Below are 20,798 nucleotides of genomic sequence, written 5' to 3'. Positions count from 1 at the left end.
ATATAATAACAGAGATAATAATTAAGTATTTTCTAAATTTGAAGAAAGCCATGAATCCTCAGGTTTAAGAAACATTTATCTCAAGCAAAATAAACTCATATTTAGACACAGCAGAGTGAAACTACATAAGACCAAAGATAGAGAGACTTAAAAACAACCAGTGAGAAAAGACAGATTAACTACAAAGAAACAACAATTAAACTGAGGGAAATTTTCTCAAAGGCAACAATAGAAGCAGGAAGACCATGGAATAAAGTATTAAAACTATTGAGAGCAAATCTAAACTATCAGTCTTAAATTCTGCTTTTGAACCTTCTGGACAAATGAACTCACAGATTGTAGCAAAAAGCACTAGAAAGTAAAAGTTCATAAAGAAAGAAATTGGACCACAGTGACATTATCATCATAGCAGAATAAGAATTTTCTTCTGCCTTTCCTCCAAGACCACCAGTTTAGACAATCACCAAAGAACAAGAGTCTTGTGGAAATCCAGGAGTCCAGCAGAGAATTTCTGACACACTCTCAGAGCAAAAAAGTCAGATATTGGATAGATTAAAGGGGAATATTGAGGTGTGCTGTGTGACTGAGTGGTGGGGAGCAACTGGGAAAGTGGCAGATACGGCTCTCAGAGAGGACCAGAGGGACATGAGTGCTACTAACTGCATCACAGAATCCATCAGGATGTCTGCCTGTGAACCACAGGGGATGCCTCACCTGTAGATCCCTCCAACTGGCCCACAGGCACCAATAGCACTCCACAGGCCTCACTCACACATTCCCCCGCTGCAGGAATGGTTCTTTATGTATGTTCCCAATAGCTGCAAGAATCAGCCTTTGAAGGTGGCTAGTGAGCACACACAGCAAGCTGAACCAGCTCTGCGGACTCGGGAGAAATGACACCACTTAAGCATTCAGGACCACCCTAGAGAAAGCAAAAAGGAGTCTGGCAGCACCCAGCCTGGCAGATCAAGAGAAGTCATACAAGCTTAAGAATTATCTTACAAGAGAACACGAAATGTGGATCAGGTGCACCCATAGAAAAGTTCTAAGAAAGCCTTAGAATTCCTAGCAGGGCTGACAGAAAGTATTTTTCTCCCAAAGTCAGCCAGTAAAGACTGGAGAAGGAGACTGCTTCCTCAAATGTGAAGACAGCAATGCAAGACCCCAAGAGATATAAAAATAAAGGAAATATAATACTACAAAAGGAATACAATCATTTTTTTCAATAACCAGCTCCAAAGAAATATGGATCTGTGATTTATGCAACAAAAAATTCAAAATAACTATTCTAAGGAAGTTGAGTGAACTATAAGACAACACAGAAAGACAATTCAATGAATTCAGGAAAATAATACATGAGCAAAATGCAAATTTTAACATAGAGACAGAAATCTTTAAAAAGAACCAAACAAAAATCATGGAGCTGAAGAATACAATAAATGAAATAAATGCAACAGAGATCATCAATAATCGACTAGATCAAGCAGAAGAATCTGTGAAGTATAGAAGACACATCCTTTGAAATTATCTAATTAGAGGAGAATAAAGAAGTAAAGAATGCAAAAGAGTGAAGAAATGCTATGTGAACTATGGACTACCATTAAGAGAAATAATCTATTCATTATTGGAATCCCCAAAGAAGAAAGGGAGAATGGGGCAAAAAGCTCATTTAAAGTAATAATGGCTGAGAACATCCCAAATCTGGGGAGAGATTTGGACATCCAGTTCATAAAACTAATAGGTCACCCAAAACTTCAACCCCAAACAATCTTTTCCAAAACACATGATAATAAAATTGTCTAAAAGCAAAGGCAAAGAAAGAATATTTAAATAGCAAAAAAAAAAAAAAATCTCATACATAGGAACACCCATAATATTATCAAACCTTGCAGGCTAGAAGAAAGTGGGATGATATATTCAAAATACTGAAGAAAAAAAACAACAACAACTAAGAAAACTACTGGGAAAAGTTGTCCTTCAGATACAAAGGTGAGATAAAGACTTCAACAAACAAAAGCTGAAGGAGCTCATCACCCACTAGACCTGCCTTATAAGAAATGCTGAAAGAAGTTCTTTAAGTTGACATGAAAGGATGCTAATAAAGAACATAAAAGCATATGAAGACATAGAACATATTGGTAAGGGTAAATATATAATTAAATTCAGAATACTGTAATACTACAATATGGTGATGTGTTAATAACTTAACTCTAGTATAAAGTTTAAAGGACAAAAGTATAAAAATAAATATAATGATAATAATTTGTTAATAGCTACACAATACAAAAAGTGGTAAATTGTGACATCATAAACATAATGTGGAAGGAGTAAAAGGGTAGAAGTTTTGTATGCAGTTAACTTGTTATCAGCATAAAATAGACTGTAATATCTACAAGATATTTTATGTAAGCCTCATAGCAACAACAAAGCAAAAACCTACAGTAGATACACAGAAGACAAAAAGAAAATCTAAGCATACCACTATGAAAAATCATCAATTCAGAAAGGAAAACAATGAGAGGAAGAAAAGAATAGGAAGCTACAAAAAGGCAGAAAATAATGAATAGGATGGCATTAGTAAGTTCTTACATATCAAGAATCATTTAAATGTAAATTAATTCAATTCCTCAATCAAAAGGCTGAGTGGATAATAAAACAAGGCTCAACTATATATGCTCACAATAGAAGCATGTCACCTATAAGGACACACATAGGATCAAAATGAAGGAATGAAAAAAATATTCTGAGTAAATGAAACCAAAAGAGAGAAGCTATATTTATATCAAACAAAACAGACTTTAAGTCAAAAGCTATAACATGAGACAAAGAAGGTCATTATATAATCTAAAAGGGGTCAATTTATCAAGAAGATATAACAATTGTAAATATCTACGTACCCAACATTGGAATGCCAAAATATGTAAAGTAAATGCTAACAGAATTAAGAAGAAAAAAGCACCAACACAATAATAGTGGGGGGCTTAACTATCCCATTTCTACAGTGGATAGATCATCCAGAAAATCAATAGGGAAACAGTGAATTGGAACAACACTACAGACCTAATAGACCTAACACACATATATAGAACATTCCACCCAACAGCAACAGAATACACACAGTTATCAAGTGCACATAGAACTTTTCCTAGGCTAGATAATATGTTAGGCCTCAAAACAAGTCTTAACAAATTTAAGGAGAAATAAATTATATCAAGTATTTTTTTTCCTACCACAATAGTATGAAACTAGAAATCAATAACAGGAGGAAAGCTGGAAATTTTACAAATAAATGGAAATTAAACAACACACTTCTGAACAACAAGTGGATCAAAGAAGAAAGCAAAAGAGAAGTCAAAAAATATCTTTAGACAAAATAAAATAAAAACATAACACACCATTACTTGGGAATGCAGCAAAAACAGTCTAATGAGGAAAGTTTATGGCTATAAAAGCCTACATTTAAAAAAACATAAAAGAAAGGCCTCATATGAACAACCTAGCAGTGTACCTCAAGGAACTGGAAAAACAAGAAAAAACTAAGCTCAAAGTTAGCAGAAGTAAGGAAATAATAAAGATTAAGCAAAAATAAATGAAATAGAGAATAGGAAAACAATAGAAGAGAATAAGAAAGCTAGAGCTGGTTCTTTGAAAAGATAAACAAAATTGACAAATCTGTAGTTAGATTAAACAAGAAAAAGAGGACTCAAATAAATAAAATTGTAAGTGAAAAAAGGAGACATTCCAATTAATACCACAGAAATACAAGGGATCAGAGGAAACTACTATAAACAATTATATTCTGACAAATTGGACAACACAGAAAAAATGAATAAATTCCTAGAAACATTCAACCAATGAAGACTGAATCATGAAGGAACAGAAAATCTGAAGAGATCAGTAATAAATAGGACATTGAATCAGTAATCAAAAACTTCCCCCAAAAGAAAAGCCCATGACTGTATAGTTTCACAGGTTAATTCTAGAAAGCATTTAAAGAAGAATTAAAGCCAATTCTTCTCAAGCTGTTCAAAAAATGGAAGAGAAGTAAACATGTACAAAAACATTTTATGAGGCCATAATTACCCAGATACCAAAGCAAAACAAGGACACTACAAGAAAAGAAAAGAAAAAAAAACCTACAGGCCAATATCCCTGATGAATATAGATGCAAAAAACAAATCCACAAAATACTAGCAAATTGAATTCAACCACACATTAAAAGGATCAAATATCATGATCAAGTGAAATTCATTCCTGGGATACAAAGATGCTCAATATGCAAATCAACAACTATAATATATCAACTTAATAGACTAAAAATTAAAACTATAAGATCATCTCAATAAATGCAGAAAAGGCATTTGACAAAACCTTTCATGATAAAAAACTTTCAAAATTGAATATATAAGGAATGTACCTCCATATAATAAAGGTCATATATGACAAATCCACAGCTAATATCATACTCAAAGGTGAAAAGCTGAAAACTTTTCTTCTAACATCAGGAACAAGCAAGAGTGGTCATTCTCACCAATCCTATTCAACATAATACTGGAAGCCCTAGCTAAAGCAATTGCACAAGAAAAAGAAATAAAAGGTATCCAAATCAGAAAGGAAGAAATAAAATTTTGCATGTGAATGACATGATTTGTATATAGAAAACCCTAAAGACTCCACCAAAAATCTTCTGGAAGTAATAAAATACAGTTAAATTTCAAGATAAAAATAAACACACAAAAAATCAGTTGCATTTCTACACATTAACAACAAATTATCTGAAAAGAAATAAAGAAAACAATCCCATGTATTATAGCATCAAAAACAATAAAATACTTAGGAATAAATTTAACCAAGGGGGTGAAAGGTCTGTATATTTAAAACTATAAGACCTTGATGTAAGACATAGAAGAAGACACAAATAAATGGAAAGATATCCCTTGCTCATGGATTGAAAGAATTAATATTGTTAAAGTGTTCATACTACCCAAAGCCATCTATACATTTAATGCAATCCTTATCAATATCCCAATGACATTTTTTCACAGAAATATAACAAAGAATTCTAAAATTTGTTTGGTGCTACAAGAGTCCCCAAATAAGCAAAGCAATATTGAGAAAGAAGAACAAAGCTGGAGACATCACACTTCCTGATTTCAAACTATATTGCAAAGCTATCATAATAAAAACAGTATGGTATTGGTATAAAAACAGACACATAGACAAATGAAACAGAATTGAGAGCCCATAAATAAACTTAGGCATATATGGTCAATTAATAATTGACAAGAGAGCCAAGAATATTCAGTGGAGAAGGGATAGTTTCTTCAATAAATGATGTTGGGAAAACAGGCTATTCATATTAAAATAATGAAACTGGACTCCTATCTTACATTACTCACAAAAGCAAGACAAAAACAAACACATAGATACAAAGAACAGATTAGCAGTTACCAGATGAAAAGAAGGTGGGGGAGAGCAAAGTGGGTAAAGGGAGCCAACTATATGGTAGTCGACTGAAACTAAACTTTTGGCGTTAAGCACACTGTAGTGTAAATGGAAGTCAAATTATAATATACACATAAAATTTATATAACGTTATAAACCGTTACCTCAATTAAAAAAGAGAAAAATAGAAGAAACACAAATGAGGAAAAAAATGAATAAAAAGAATTTGATAACTGGAAAATAAAGAAAGACATGGTTAAAATGGTAAATTTTATGTTATTTATATTTTAGCAAAAGAAAAAAAAAGAAAAAATATATTATGGTTTATCATATAACAGGATACTACACAGCTTTTAAAATAGTACAATAATCTACATACAGACTTTAAAATATTTCATGATATTTTATTAAATAGGTATACTTCTAAATACCTATATATTCACATGTATGTAGAAGTGTTTCTACAGAAAAATAGAAAAATATCTGCAGAGCTAAGATTTTAACAACGCTAAGCTTTTAACAGTGGGTACCACTTGTGGTAACTTATAGGGAAGACTTTAACTTTTACATTATATACTTTTAAAATGTTTTAATTTATGTGTTAGCTTATGATTGCTTTAAAATTAAAATACAGACTTCAAACCATATTATCACATTTTCAAAAAGTTCGTGAATTAAGGAAGAAAACATATTCCTAAAGCTTTTAGAGGTTGCAACAAATACAGAACTTTGGATGTAGTGAAACCTACTGAGATTATATCTCCTTATAAATATAGGGGCGTCTAGATTGGCACCTAGATTGGCCTGACATACAAAATATGTCATTAAAATTTAGTATAACTGCAATGGTATTTTATGTAACTTTGCTTTAATTTTAGTTTGGTAACAGTGACCCCCAAATTCACTGAGTCACATATTTTATGTAGAAACAGGATGATTAACATGAGGGGCAGGGTTGGAACTCTGTACTGTCTAAGCAGAGAAAGCACTTGGACAAAAAATTAAGGACACAGCTTTCTGTATGGAGCAGTCCCACAAAATCACTAACTTTGGGTTCATGCTTTCTAAGCTTCATTGTCCCTCTACCCCATGACCTCAAGTTCTTTTATTCCTGTCCTGTTTCCTCTTGTAAAAAGAACTCAGAGCAGAGTTTGACCTGTACCTGAAAGAACCAATAGGAATCCGGTTCTAGTAACAAAGTTCTTCCCACTCCTGAGTTCATGTTGGTTCTCCTGGGTGATCTCTTCAAAGCTTGAGCCAACTTCACTTCACAGTAGATGCAGGAATAATCTCATGGAGGTAAGCACCTGGATGAGGTGTACTGGAACGCTGATTCTCACAGGATCTCTGAAGGACGTATTAGTTCGGAGGTATAGGGTCATGCGTGGTTTCCCAAGAGCAAAATCTTCTATAACTTTACATAGCATCTTCATAGTCCACATCTGTAAGATCCGCCTTCTTCAGCCTAGAATAGATGGCTGAGGAGTTCTAAAAGCAAAGATACATGGATAGAACCTGAGCAGGGAAGACAAGTCGAACATGTTTCCCACAGGTCCTCTTCCCCAGTCCTCTTCCAGTCAGCCTGGATGCACCCTATCATGGTGCACCACTGAAGACAAAATTTGGAGCCTCTTGGAAGACTGTGGCCCTAGGCCACCATTTTCAAAGGGCCTGCGTCCCACTGTTGGGCTACTGAGACACTCCTGGTGAGCTGTAAACTGACCCATACAAAGCCTTCTCTCATTTTTATGAGTCATTGTTAGGCTGTTCCATGGACTATAATTTTTCAAGGATGTCATAATTTTGTATTCATAAACTAAATTTAGCCTGTTACTGGAGTTTATCAAGGACTTGAACTCTGTCCTGAGATATTTGGCTGCCACACCATACTAGACTCAAATACAAAGCACCTACTCTATTTGCACACGTGCAGAGTTGGAATTTATGCAATTTTTTGAAAGCTTTTTTTTTTTTTTTTTTTGCGGTACGCAGGCTTCTCACTGCTGTGGCCTCTCCCACTGCAGAGCACAGGCTCCGGACGCGCAGGCTCAGCGGACATGGCCCACGGGCCCAGCCGCTCCGCGGCATGCGGGATCCTCCCAGACCGGGGCATGAACCCGTGTCCCCCGCATCGGCAGGCGTACTCCCAACCACTGCGCCACCAGGAAAACCCCAAAAGCATTTTTGTATCGTCAGTGAAGTCTTGAATTGTTCAAGGTTCAGAAATTACTGATTTTTTAATGACAAAAATCACTTAGGTTAGCTTTATTCAATATTAATTTAGTTTTTGACACGTTGTTTGGTTAAACACAAAATGATGTATGTGTTATTCAACAGTATTTCAGGATAAAGATTTTCAAATCTATAGAATTTTTAGACTAAGCATGCACTACAGTTTAGCTACAAACCTTCCATATGTCCATTGCTAAAAAAAGTATACGTGAGCCTCTAAAATTACCTTGTACAATGACACTTTACTGTTATAATCAAATATTTTTATCCCTGTGGTGTGAGGAGATAAGGTAGGAGATAGACCATGAGATATCTTGTTTTTCCTAAGTGGCCATAATTTTAAAAATTTGAGCACCTGTCTCCAGAAGAAAGAGAGAAAGAGCATGGAGGAAAGAACAGGGATTCTAACTCACCTTATCCCCAGTATGCATCCCAGGGGGTTCTTCTGTGGAGACAAACATATGTGAGATTCCATTTAAAGTCCTTCATTAAATTAGTGTTAAGGCTTCTTTCTCTCCTGTCTATTTCCCATGGACTTACTTCCATTAATATTTTCTGTCTCACTTTTCTGCCTATCACAAATATGACTCCTTACTGTACAGAGGAAAACTAGTACCTAGGGGGAGTGAGGGTCCGCCAGCCCCTCCTGGCATTTGTACCTCTCAGCATTTCTGTGCCCACCAGGTACAGGATGGGACAACAGCCACAACTAGGCAGCTGTATTGGGGTGCTACAGGGAGTACATAGCTGGTACCGTCTCCAATGCTGCCATCTGACTGGGGAGTGAGATATACAGGAGGCCAAGTTAGCATCAGCACTGGCATCTACTCAAGACAGCTTCCAGACCAAAGGCCAATCTTCATATAAGGCACAGCAATGCTCATAGTCAGCTCCAAGAGCAGAAGCAGCAGCGCCAAAGAACAGAGCCATGTTGCCATACACAGTCACTGATTATCCTCCCGGTTCCAGGAAAGACAAAAGTCAGAGACAAATTCACTCCTTCATGTCTCACCTGCTGCCGGTTGCTGTTCCTGCTGCACACAGTACACCAAAGAATAAACCTCATCCCCACTTACGACATTCACTGAAAGAGAAAAAAGGAGGCATCGTGACATGACACAGTCCCTTCTTCCTGCCATTTAACTCACTCCATACCTACCACCTATCACAGCCATGAAGATAGATGAGTCATTTATTTGTAGAGGTGGCTGGGACACAGCAGGGTCAGATTTGGTTAATAGACATCACCTTATTGCTTCTTCCCCAGCTTGGTCTGCCTACTTTGGCCCAGGTCATTTGGGAAGCCTCACCATTTTCATAGTTAGGGTGTAGTTGCTCTGGGGCTTGTGAGTTGAGGTAGGTGGATTCTTGGGGTACAGGGCTGGGAAGGCTCCTGCAAACACAGAAACACATGCTATCTATCTGGGATAGCATCCTAGATGCCCCAGACACAACTATCTGGGATTATGAGTAAAACACTGAAGGAGAGAAGCATGTTACAAAGTGTCCTGAATAGAATGCTAATTTATGGGGAAATCATAAATCAGCACAGCTGTCTGATACAAGCCCTGTACTTGCGCTGAGCAGGGCATTGCAGAGTATCACTGGAGTATGTATTCCACAAATGTACGGTTCTTATTTGACAGCTTACTGTGGTATTGCCCACACCCAGAATAGTGCCATTCACATCATAAGTGCTCGGTAAATATTGAACGAAAAATTATTCATTCACCCCAGATGGAAACCGGTTGCTAAGTAGAACAAGCAGCTTGAGGAAGGGAAAGAAGAAAATGCTCTTGCATGTGCATCACTGAAAAAGTGCTATTCTGATTTGGAAAAAAATCTGTTTTTTGTTGGCAAAAATAATAACACAGTATAAAATGTATCAACTAAACACTGGTATCCCCCGATGGAAGTATTTTAAAAATCTTTTCCTTTTCTAACCAACAAGGACCTATCACATAGCACAGGGAACAATACTCTATTTTGTAATAACCTATAAGGGAAAATAATCTGAAAAAGAATATATAACTAAATCATTGTGCTGTACACCTGAAACTAACATGACATTGTAAATCAATATACTTCAATAAAACATTGTAAAACATTGTAAAACAATTATACTTCAATAAAATCAAAAATAAATTTTAAAAAATCTTTTCCTCTTCTAAGGAACTTGATCAACAATTTTTCCGTATGTTTATTACTTATTCTCTGGCCTGCATTATGGAAATGTGTGTATATCTTAACTACTCTAGGATACTTAAAACTCTCAAGATCTCTCCATATTTTCATGCTTTCTAGCACTCAACAAAATGACTTACAGACTCTCAGACATTGGTTTGTTGAATAAATGCACGAAACTGGTCAATATAATAGAACTGTCTTATTCTGCAGATTTAGTGAGGGAGACAAATTAGGAAAAATGATGAAAGGATTTAAATTAATTAGTTAATATATAAAAGAAGAGGAATAGCAAATGAAGTTACCAGTGGAAGAACACTGGAGTAGCAGTTTTGCATATGACAAAATATGGAAAAAAGCTCATGAGAGAGAACAATTCAAAAAATTGTTTGAAATAGATTTTTCTACATTAACTGTGCACACAGAGATAGCAGAGGTCTCACCTGAGTGGATCCCTGGCTGAACGACTTCCTGCAAGTCAAACAAATGAACATACATGTCAATGAGGGAACTCTCTTTCTCAGTGCTTTCATACAGCCCCTGTGCAGGGAATGTGCCTTGTTCCAGGAGGCCCATTGCAAGATGTCACTGTGTGCTCAGAGGACATCCTGGCAATTATTTGGGCAGATCCTTCATATTGCAGATGAAGAGATTTAGGTCCAGAATAGTTAAGCGAGCTTCCCAAAGACAGTTAATACCAGAATTGGACTTGAGCCCAAGGCTCTGTACCCTCACACCTACAACATTTTTTGGTTTTGGTTTTAGTACCATACGACCTAATCCTATCATGACAAAAGGCACTTCCATAGACACAGTATAGTTGGGGTGACGTCTCCAAAGATGCCCCAAAAGCTTGGAATTTAAGTAAGAATCTCACATTGTCCTCTCTTGCCCCATCTCCAACTTGCTCAATGGAGAACAGGAAACCAAGATTAAACATACAAATAAATAGGTAATAATCAATTGTAATAATGTGTGAATTTATTGGTACTCTGAGGAAGAATAATAGAAGAGAATTGTAAGCTGTGTGGTCAGGTGAAGCCTCTTGGAGAAAATGACATTTAAGCTGAAAAGTGAGAAACACTCAGAGAAAAGCATATGCGTGGATGTGTGGGTAAATATTTCAGGGAGAAGAAAAACCATGTGACAATATTCTAAGGCAAATAAGAATTAGTGCAATGACTTTACCTGGGAGATTGTCAGTATAGCTGGAACTGCTAACTGTATTTCTCTTCTAAGTGGCTGATTAGTTATTTTAAGTAGTTACATTTTTGTATAAAAATTAAACCACAGAAGTACAAGGTATCAGTTTAACCTCAATTGATAATATGTGGGGATGAAGGGCTTTACTAAAAACTTTCACTACTTTAATAGGTGCCATTCCATGTGCTGGGGCAGTGGGGATGGCTATGAGCAGATCTATAGGCAAGGTGGCTAATGGGATATATTCATCCTTATTAGTATATATGTCACAAATCTTGCCTTATTTCAGTGAAAACAAAGGTCACAGTAACAAAATACCAATCTCTATAAATACAAACCTATTTTTCTCTTGAGCCAGCAGCAAAATAATAGGGCCATAGTGGTGGGACCAGAGATGCCAAGCAGCACCTCCATGACTCCTGAAGTAAGAACTTCTTTTCTGTCCTCCGTAGGCACTGAAGGGAGAGACCTGTACATGAGCTGCCAAGGAGAAGGGCTTGGGTTTGGAGAGCAGATATCTTGAGTGTGGGTTGAGGAAAGGTCTGCTCTTCCTGGGGTAGTTGGGGAGGTAGGACTTACTTATGCACCTAGGGGCTTGCAGCTTATCACATTGTTGAGAGAAGAGAGGCACCAGTTTTGGTGTCCCCCATGCCCCCTCGGATATATCTCCCTGGACAGGACTACCCATAGAAGCCTCATCTTGGGTAGCACACCACCAGAAACTTTGTGGGGTCAGCAAAACTCTCCCAGAATGCTGAGAAAGAGACATTGACCAAAGTAGTTCCACAGCATGAGCTATACCGATGATACTGAGTGGTACCACCTCACTGGACTGGGCCACCAGGCCATTTTTGGCCTCACAGTAGTAGTTTCCATAATGTTCTGCAGTCAGAGAGAGGTTGAAATACACTCCTCCTCCAGAGGGAGCTGAGCTTCTCCCCAGGGCGACATCCTCATGATAAAACTGGTACAGGATCGGGGGAGAGCCTCTCCAGACCTCGCAGTGAAGCTCCACCACATCCCCCAACACAGCCTGAGCCCCAGGAGCCCTGAGGGTGAGGACAGGGCGAGACATTGGAACTGAGAGAGACAGTAGACTGTCAGAGGGGGTCTCTGATGATGACAGACTCACAATCCCTTCCCACAGAGGCTCAGCGCCAGTTAACTTCCTCAGGGTGCCCCAGGGTAACATGCTGGCTGAGCAGAAAGGCAGTGGAACTTACTTCTGACAGCGATGCTCACCAGCTCACTGAGCCTGGGGCCATAGCCATTGTCAGCCGCACAGTAATATTGCTCAGAGTCACTCTCCCTCACCACAGAGATCCCAAACGTCACCGTTAGTCTTCATTTCCATGTTTAAACCCAGGGCCCCTTTGTACCAGAAGAAGGTGATATCGCCTGTGCCCCCAGTGACCAAGCAGACAAGAACCAGCTTTTCTCCCTCCATCATGTATCCACCTGGAGGTTGTATCTCCAAGCTCACATTACTGATGGGGAGTCCTACATGAACACAAGATGACACAGGAAGGCCCTGAGTAGGGAGGGTTTCAGGGACAGGGTATGTGCGACAGTCCTGAAAGCAAAGGCCTCTGGTGAAGTCAACAGCTTATATTGTTTAAAGGTGGGGCAGGGAGCTAGTGGGCAAAGGGGGTCCTGCTGATTTGGAATTGGCATTGGTTGGGTTGATGGGGGTAGGGCAAGAGAGACACCATAATATTCCCATGGAGGCTACAGTGTCTTCTCCCTGCCTAGGACAGTGTGATTCCCAGAACCCTGATCTCTCAAACTCCCATTTTTCAAGGCACAATAGTGTAATTTTTACAAGTCTAGGTTACAAATCACACTGCCTGGGTTTGAATGTTGGTTCCAACTCTTCTTGTGCGTGCTTGATCAAATTACTTAACTTCTCTGAGACTCAATTTCCCATCTGGAAAATGGAGAAGATAATGACAGTTATCTCCTACAGTTGTGATGCTTCAATTAAACAACATGTGGGTCAGATTGGTTCAAGATGACGGAGCAGAAGGACATACACTCACTCCCTCTTGCAAGAGCACTGGGATCACAACTAACTGCTGAACAATCATTGACAGGAAGACACTGGAACTCACTAAAAAAAATACCCCACATCCAAAGACAAAGGAGAAGGCACAATGAGATGGTAAGAGGGGCGTAATCACAATAAAATCAAATCCCATTGTGCTGGGTGGGTGACTCACAAACTGGAGAACAATTATACCACAGAAGCCCACCCACCAGAGTAAAGGTTCTGAGCTCCACATCAGGCTTCCCAACCTGGGGTTCTGGCAACAGGAGGAGGAATTCCCAGAGAATCAGACTTTCAGGACTAGTGGGATTTGACTGCAGGACTTTGACAGGACTGGGGGAAAAAGAGACTCTACTCTTGGAGGGCACACACAAAGTAGTGTGCGCATCAGGACCTGGGAGAAGGAGCAGTGACCCCATAGAAGACTGAACCAGACCTATATGCTAGTGTTGGAGGGTATCTTGCCGAGGCAGGGGGTGGCTGTGGCTCACTGCGGGGACAAGGACACTGGCAGCAGAAGTTCTCGGAAGTACTCCTTGGCATGAGCCCTCCCAGAGTCCACCATTAGCCTCACCAAATAGCCTGTAGCCTCCAGTGCTGGGTTGCCTCAGGCCAAACAACCAATGGGGAGGGAACTCAGCCCCACCCATCAGCAGACAAGTGGATTAAACTTTTACTGAGCTCTGCCCACCAGAGCAACACCCAGCTCTACCGACCACCAGTCCCTCCCATCAGGGAGCTTGCACAAACCTCTTAGATAGCCTCATCCAGCAGACAGCAGAAGCAAGAAGAACTACAATCCTACAGCCTGTGGACAAAAAACCACATTCACAGAAGACAGACAAAATGAAAAGGCAGAGGGCTATGTACCAGATGAAGGAACAAGGTAAAACCCCAGAAAAACAACTAAATGAAGTGGAGATAGGCAACCTTCCAGAAAAAGAATTCAGAATAATGATAGTGAAGATGATCCAGGACCTCGGAAAAAGAATGGAGGCAAAGATCAAGAAGATGCAAGAAATGTTTAACAGAGACCTAGAAGAATTAAAGAAGAACAAACACCTAGAAGAATTAAAGAGCAAACAGAGATGAACAATACAATAACTGAAATGAAAACCACACTAGAAGGAATCAATAGCAGAATAACTGAGGCAGAAGAATGGATAAATGACCTGGAAGGCAGAATGGTGGAATTCACTGCCACAGAACAGAATAAAGAAAAATGAATGAAAAGAAATGAAGACAGCCTAAGAGACCTCTCAACAACATTTAATGCACCAAAATTCACATTATAAGGGTCCCAGAAGAAGAAGAAGAGAGAGAAAATATTTGAAGAGATTATAGGTGAAAACTCCCCTAACATGGGAAAGGAAATAGACACCCATGTCCAAGAAGTGCAGAGAGTCCCAGGCAGGATAAACCCAAGGAGAAACATGCTGAGACACATAGTAATCACATTGACAGAAATTAAAGACAAAGAAAAATTATTAAAAGCAACAAGGGAAAAATGACAAATAACATACAAGGGAATTCCCATAAGGTTAACTGCTGATTTCTCAGCAGAAACTCTACAAGCCAGAAGGGAGTGGCATGACATATTTAAAGTGATGAAAGGGAAGAAACTACAAGCAAGATTACTCTACCAGGCAAGGATCTCATTCAGATTTGATGGAGAAATCAAAAGCTTTACAGACAAGCAAAAGCTAAGAGAATTCAGCACCACCAAACCAGCTCTACAACAAATGCTAAAGGAACTTCTCTAAGTGGGAAACACAAGAGAAGAAAAGGACCTACAAAATCAAACCCAAAACAATTAAGAAAATGGTAATAGGAATATACATGGTGATAATTACCTTAAATGTGAATGGATTAAATGCTCCAACCAAAAGAAACAGGCTCGTAGAATGGATACAAAAACAAGACCAATATAAATGCTGTCTACAAGAGACCCATTTTAGACCTAGGCACACATACAGATTGAAAGTGAGGGGATGGATAAAGGTATTCCATGCAAATGGAAATCAAAAGAAAGCTGGAGTAGAAAAACTCATATCAGATAAAATAGACTTTAAAATAATGTTACAAGAGACAAGGAAGGACACCACATAATGATCAAAGGATCAATTCAAGAAGAAGATATAACAATTATAAATATATATGCACCCAACATAGGAGCACCTCAATACATAAAGCAACTGCTAACAGCTATAAAAGAGGAAATAGACAGTAACACAATAATAGTGGGGGACTTTAATACCTCACTTACACCAGTGGACAGATCATCCAGATGAAAATTAATGAGGAAACTCAAGCTTTAAATGACACAATACACCGGATAGATTTAATTGATATTTATAGGACATTCCATCCCAAAACAACAGATTACACTTTCTTCTCAAGTGCACGTGGAACATTCTCCAGGATAGTTCACATCTTGGGTCACAAATCAAGCCTCAGTAAATTTAAGAAAATTGAAATCACATCAAGCATCTTTTCCAACCACAACGCTATGAGATTAGAAATAAATTACAGGGAAAGAAAACGTAAAAAACACAAACACATGGAGGCTAAACAATACGTTACTAAATAACCAAGATCACTGAAGAAATCAAAGAGGAAATCAAAAAATACCTAGAGACAGGGCTTCCCTGGTGGCGCAATGGTTGAGAGTCCCCCTGCCAATGCAGGGGACACGGGTTCGTGCCCCGGTCCAGGAAGATCCCACGTGCCGCGGAGCGGCTAGGCCCGTGAGCCATGGCCGCTGAGCCTGCGCTTCCGGAGCCTGTGCTCCACAGCGGGAGAGGCCACAACAGTGAGAGGCCCGCGTACCGCAAAAAAAAAAAAAAACAAAAAACCTAGAGACAAATGACAACAAAAACAAGATGATCCAAAACCTAGGGGATACAGCAAAAGCAGTTCTAAGAGTGAAGTTTATAGCAGTACAATCCTACCTCAAGAAAAAAGAAAAATCTCAAATAAACAATCTAAACTTACACCTAAAGGAACTGGAGAAAGAAGAAGAAACAAAACCCAAAGTTAGTAGAAGGAAAGAAATCATAAATTTTTAAATATCAGAGCAGAAATAAATGAAATAGAAAGAAAGATCAATAAAACTAAAAGCTGGTTCTTTGATAAACAAAACTGATAAACATTTAGCCAATAGAATTAGATTAGAAATGAAATAATTTCTAATAATCAATGATTAGAAATGAAAAAGAAGTTACAATGGACACCACAGAAATACAAAGGATCATAAGAGACTACTACAAGCAACTCTATGCCAATAAAATGGACAACCTGGGAGAAATGGACAAATTCTTTGAAAGGTATAACCTTCCAAGACTGAACCAGGAAGAAATAGAAAATATGAACACGCCAATCAAAAGTAATGAAATTGAAACTGTAATAAAAATCTTCCAACAAACAAAAGTCCAAGATCAGATGGCTTCACAGGTGAATTTTATCAAACATTTAGAGAAGAGCTAATACTCACCCTTCTCAAACTCTTACAAAAAAAATTGCAGAGCAAGGAACACTCCCAAATTCATTCTACAAGGCCACCATGACCCTGATACCAAAACCAAAGATACTACCAATAAAGAAAATTACAGACCAATATCACTGATGAATATAGATGCAAAAGTGCTCAACAAAATCCAAGCAAACAGAATCCAACAACACATTAAAAGGATCATACACCATGATCAAGTGGGACTTTTCCCAGAGATGCAAGGATTCTTCAATATATGCAAATCACTCAATGTGACACACCATATTAACAAATTGAAGGAGAAAATCAATATGATCATCTCAATGGATGAAGAAAAAGCTTTTGACAAAATTCAACACCTATATATGATAAAAACTCTCCAGAAAGTGGGCATACAGGGGACCTACCTCAACATAATAAAAGGCATATACGACAAACCCACAGCAAACATCATTCTCAACAGTGAAAAATTGAAAGCATTTCCACTAAGATCAGGAACAAGACAAGGATGTCCACTCTCACCACTATTATTCAATATTGTTTTGGAAGTCCTAGCCACAGCAATCAGAGAAGCAAAAGAAATAAAAGGAATACAAATTGGAAAAGAAGATGTAAAACTGTCACTGTTTGCAGATGACATGATACTATACATACAGACTCCTAAAGATGCCACCAGAGAACTACTAGAGCTAATCAACGAATGTGGTAAAGTTGCAGGATACAAAATTAATGCACAGAAATCTCTTGCATTCCTATACACTAACAATGAAAGACCAGAAAGAAAAATTAAGGAAACAATCCCATTCACCATTGCAACAAAAAGAATAGAATACCTAGGAATAAACCTACCTAAGGAGGTAAAAACCCTTTACTCAGAAAACTATAAGACACTGATGAAAGAAATCAAAGATGACACAAACAGATGGAGAGGTATACCACATTCTTGTACTGGAAGAATCAATATTGTGAAAATGACTATACTACCCAAAGCAACCTACAGATTCAATGCAATCCCTATCAAATTACCAATGGCATTTTTTACAGAACTAGAACAAAATATCTTAACATTTGTAACACCATACACAAAAATAAACTCAAAAGGATTAAAGACCTTAATATAAGACCAGACACTAAAACTCTTAGAGGAAAACATAAGAAAAACACTCTTTGACATAAATCACAGCAAGATCTTTTTTGACCCACCTCCTAGAGTAATGGAAATAAAAACAAAAATAAACAAATGGCACCTAATGAAACTTAAAATCTTTTGCACAGCAAAGGAAACTGTAAACAAGACAAAAAGACAACCCTCAGAATGGGAGAAAATATTTGCAAATGAATCGATGGACAGAGGATTAATCTCCAAAATATATAAACAGCTCACGCAGCTCAATATTAAAAAAACAACCAACCTAATCAAAAAATGGGCAGAAGACCTAAGTAGACATTTCTCCAAAGAAGGCATGGCCAAGAGGGAAAATCTGCTCAACATCACTAATTATTAGAGAAATGCAAATCAAAACTACAATGAGGTATCACCTCACACTGGTTAGAATGGGCATCATCAGAAAATCTACAGACAACAAATGCTGGAGAGGGTGTGGAGAAAAGGGAACCCTCTTGCACTGTTGGTGGGAATGTAAATTGCTACAGCCACTATGCAGAACACTATGGAGGTTCCTTAAAAAACTAAAAATAGAATTACCATATGACCCAGCAATCCCACTACTGGGCATATACCCAGAGAAAACCATAATTCAAAAAGACACATGCACCCCTATATTCATTGCAGCACTATTTACAATAGCCAGGTCATGGAAACAACCTAAATGCCCATCGACAGACTAGTGGATAAAGAAGATGTGGTACATATATACAGTGGAATATTAGCCATAAAAAGGAATGAAATTGGTTCACTTGTAGAGACATGGATGGACCTAGAGAGTATCATACAGAGTGAAATAAGTCAGAAAGAGAAAAACAAATATCGTATATTAATGCATATATGTGGAACTTAGAAAAATGGTAGAGATGAACCAGTTTTCTAGGCAGAAATTGAGACACAGATGTAGAGAACAAACTTATGGACACCAAGGGGGGAAAGCGGTGGGCAGGGTGGGTGGGATGAACTGGGAGATTGGGATTGACATGTATACACTGATGTGTATAAAATAGATAACTAATAAGAACCTGCTGTATAAAAAATAAAATAAAATAAAATTCAAAAAAAAAAAAAAAAGTAAAAACAACAGGTGTGAATCACTAGAACAGGGCCTATGGCATATGAACTGTCCAGAGGCTTTTTGTATTGGTCCAGGTTCACGGAATTGAGTTTTGAGGAAGTCTGGGAAAGCCCAGCTTTCGGAAGGTATTAGCAATTGCTTTATGGTATCATGGCTGCATCTTTGTCTCAGAGTGGGAGAGGATGTCAGTAACGTCAACCATGTTATATGGAATAACACGGTTCAGAATCACAAAACACCCTCATTCCTTTTTATCTGTCAAAATCAGACCTCAGCTTCTCTTCCATAAGCCCTTCCCCCATAGCCTTTTCCTCAAGGCCTCCTCTTACCGCCTCAGCCAGATTTCTCCCTTCTTTGTAGTTTCTATTAATAGTCGACCTTTATGACATCACCACACATTTCACCCTAGTTGCTTAGGAGGCCGGTTAGGCATCAGCTTCTCACAGTCAGGGACAATATATTATGCAGCTATTTCCTCCACACCCTCCAGCACAGTGATGACACATGGTAAGGGCTTCCTAAAAATTCTTTTGTTGGCTTGAATGCGAATAGCAAGGATAAGGGAAGACCCCTTCAGAACTCTGATAAAAAGAAGCTCAGGTACATGTCTCAAACAGCATCCATGCATGCAGGAGCAGAACACAACAGTCAGGGAAGACCAGTCTCGTACCTCTGCCCTTCTCAGCCCACCCCAGCAGAGGCCCCCACTGGAACTCACCGTGTACTTGGATCTGGACTCTGCGGCTCCTTTTGACTCCGAGTGGTGTTGCCTTTGCTTGACACCAGTAGGACCCTGAGTCTTCCCTCCACACAGCAAGAATCCAGAGCTCTGGGATGCTGTCCCAGTCCAGCCCTAGGGGTCTGCCAGTTTTGTAGAAGCGGAACTGGAGCTGAACATCTAACTTCTGTGGAGGGGCTGGGTCTCACAGGCCAGGGTCATTGAATTCCCCTCTATGGGCCTAGAGGGGCTGAGTATCAGGAAGAGCTCTAGAGGGAAGAGTTAAACACATATTCTAGGGCAATGGGGTTCAGAGATCCTGATGGGTGGCACTTTGTGTTTTCAGCATTTGCTCTCAGCAAGACTCAAAGGTCCAGCTCATTGGACAAGCAGACCACTTCTCACATCACCACCCTGCCTCGACATGGCTCATGGGCTTTCAACTGCTCACCCCCAGCACCTCCTGCCCCTGTACAGCATCACTTCCTTCTACAAGGCAACCCTTACCTTTGACTTGGTTATTACTCTTTGAAGGTTCTATCCATGAACCGAAAACACTTTTGGAGACAATGCAGGGATACTGATGACTGTCACTAGAGTTGGCATTGGAGATGGTGAAGCTTGAAGTTTTAGGAAAATATATTTCATTCATCCTTGTTATAAGCCATATTGGTCATTTTCTTCTGTTCCCATTCCCCTGATGTCTCAGACCCACGCTATCTCTTTCAGAGATAGAATATGAGACATGGAGAATCAGTCTGGGAAATACTCAGAGGAACTCTATTTGTTCTGTACTGTTTCTCTCCTGCCCCTTTTATTGCTATTCCTAATGGAAGGAAGAGGCATGCATTTGCCTAGAAATACCCTGCATCCATACATCCACATGGCCCAGATCCCTTGATCTGAGACCTCTATACAAACCCCTATAGGAAGCATGTATCCCTTTTTGGCCATAGGGGTTCTTTTCCGGATGAATTAAAGATGAGTAAAGTTGTGTTCTGCTTGCATCTCATCTCCTTATCTATCCCAGTTGCAGCAGACCATGAAACATTGAAAGCCCTGATTGCATTTGCTCTCAGGGCATTTGTTTATCCAACCCTCAGAGCCTCTGTTCTTTTGGAAGTTTTAAGAGTATTCCTAAGAAAAGCCTCTTTGTCTCCTCATCAGATGAAAATGCTAAGTGTTCTAGATCACTGAGGGGTGATTCCTAGTCCAGTATGTATAATCTCCAAGCCT

The 20,798-nt window shown here is 38.8% G+C and overlaps 1 protein-coding gene across 1 annotated transcript; it reads right to left on the bottom strand.

Annotated features, from left to right (window-relative positions):
• Window positions 1-6,373: 6,373 nt before the first annotated feature.
• On the bottom strand, window positions 6,374-20,214 carry LOC111167001 (Fc receptor-like protein 1). The gene is given in 12 exon segments (XM_089907170.1): window positions 6,374-6,933; window positions 8,091-8,122; window positions 8,690-8,761; window positions 8,988-9,070; window positions 10,305-10,332; window positions 11,403-11,519; window positions 11,866-12,144; window positions 12,288-12,400; window positions 12,402-12,564; window positions 19,563-19,763; window positions 19,766-19,831; window positions 20,070-20,214. Coding segments are annotated over 12 exon segments (1,371 nt in total). The 3' UTR covers window positions 6,374-6,861.
• Window positions 20,215-20,798: the final 584 nt, after the last annotated feature.

Source organism: Delphinapterus leucas, chromosome 1 (assembly GCF_059928025.1).
Source record: "Delphinapterus leucas isolate spDelLeu-1000000601 "Yukka" chromosome 1, BTC_Dleu_Yukka2, whole genome shotgun sequence".
NCBI classification, from domain to species: Eukaryota; Metazoa; Chordata; class Mammalia; order Artiodactyla; family Monodontidae; genus Delphinapterus; species Delphinapterus leucas.
The sequence above is the reverse complement of the archived record's forward strand: the minus strand, read 5'-3'. Positions and strand labels throughout refer to the sequence as shown.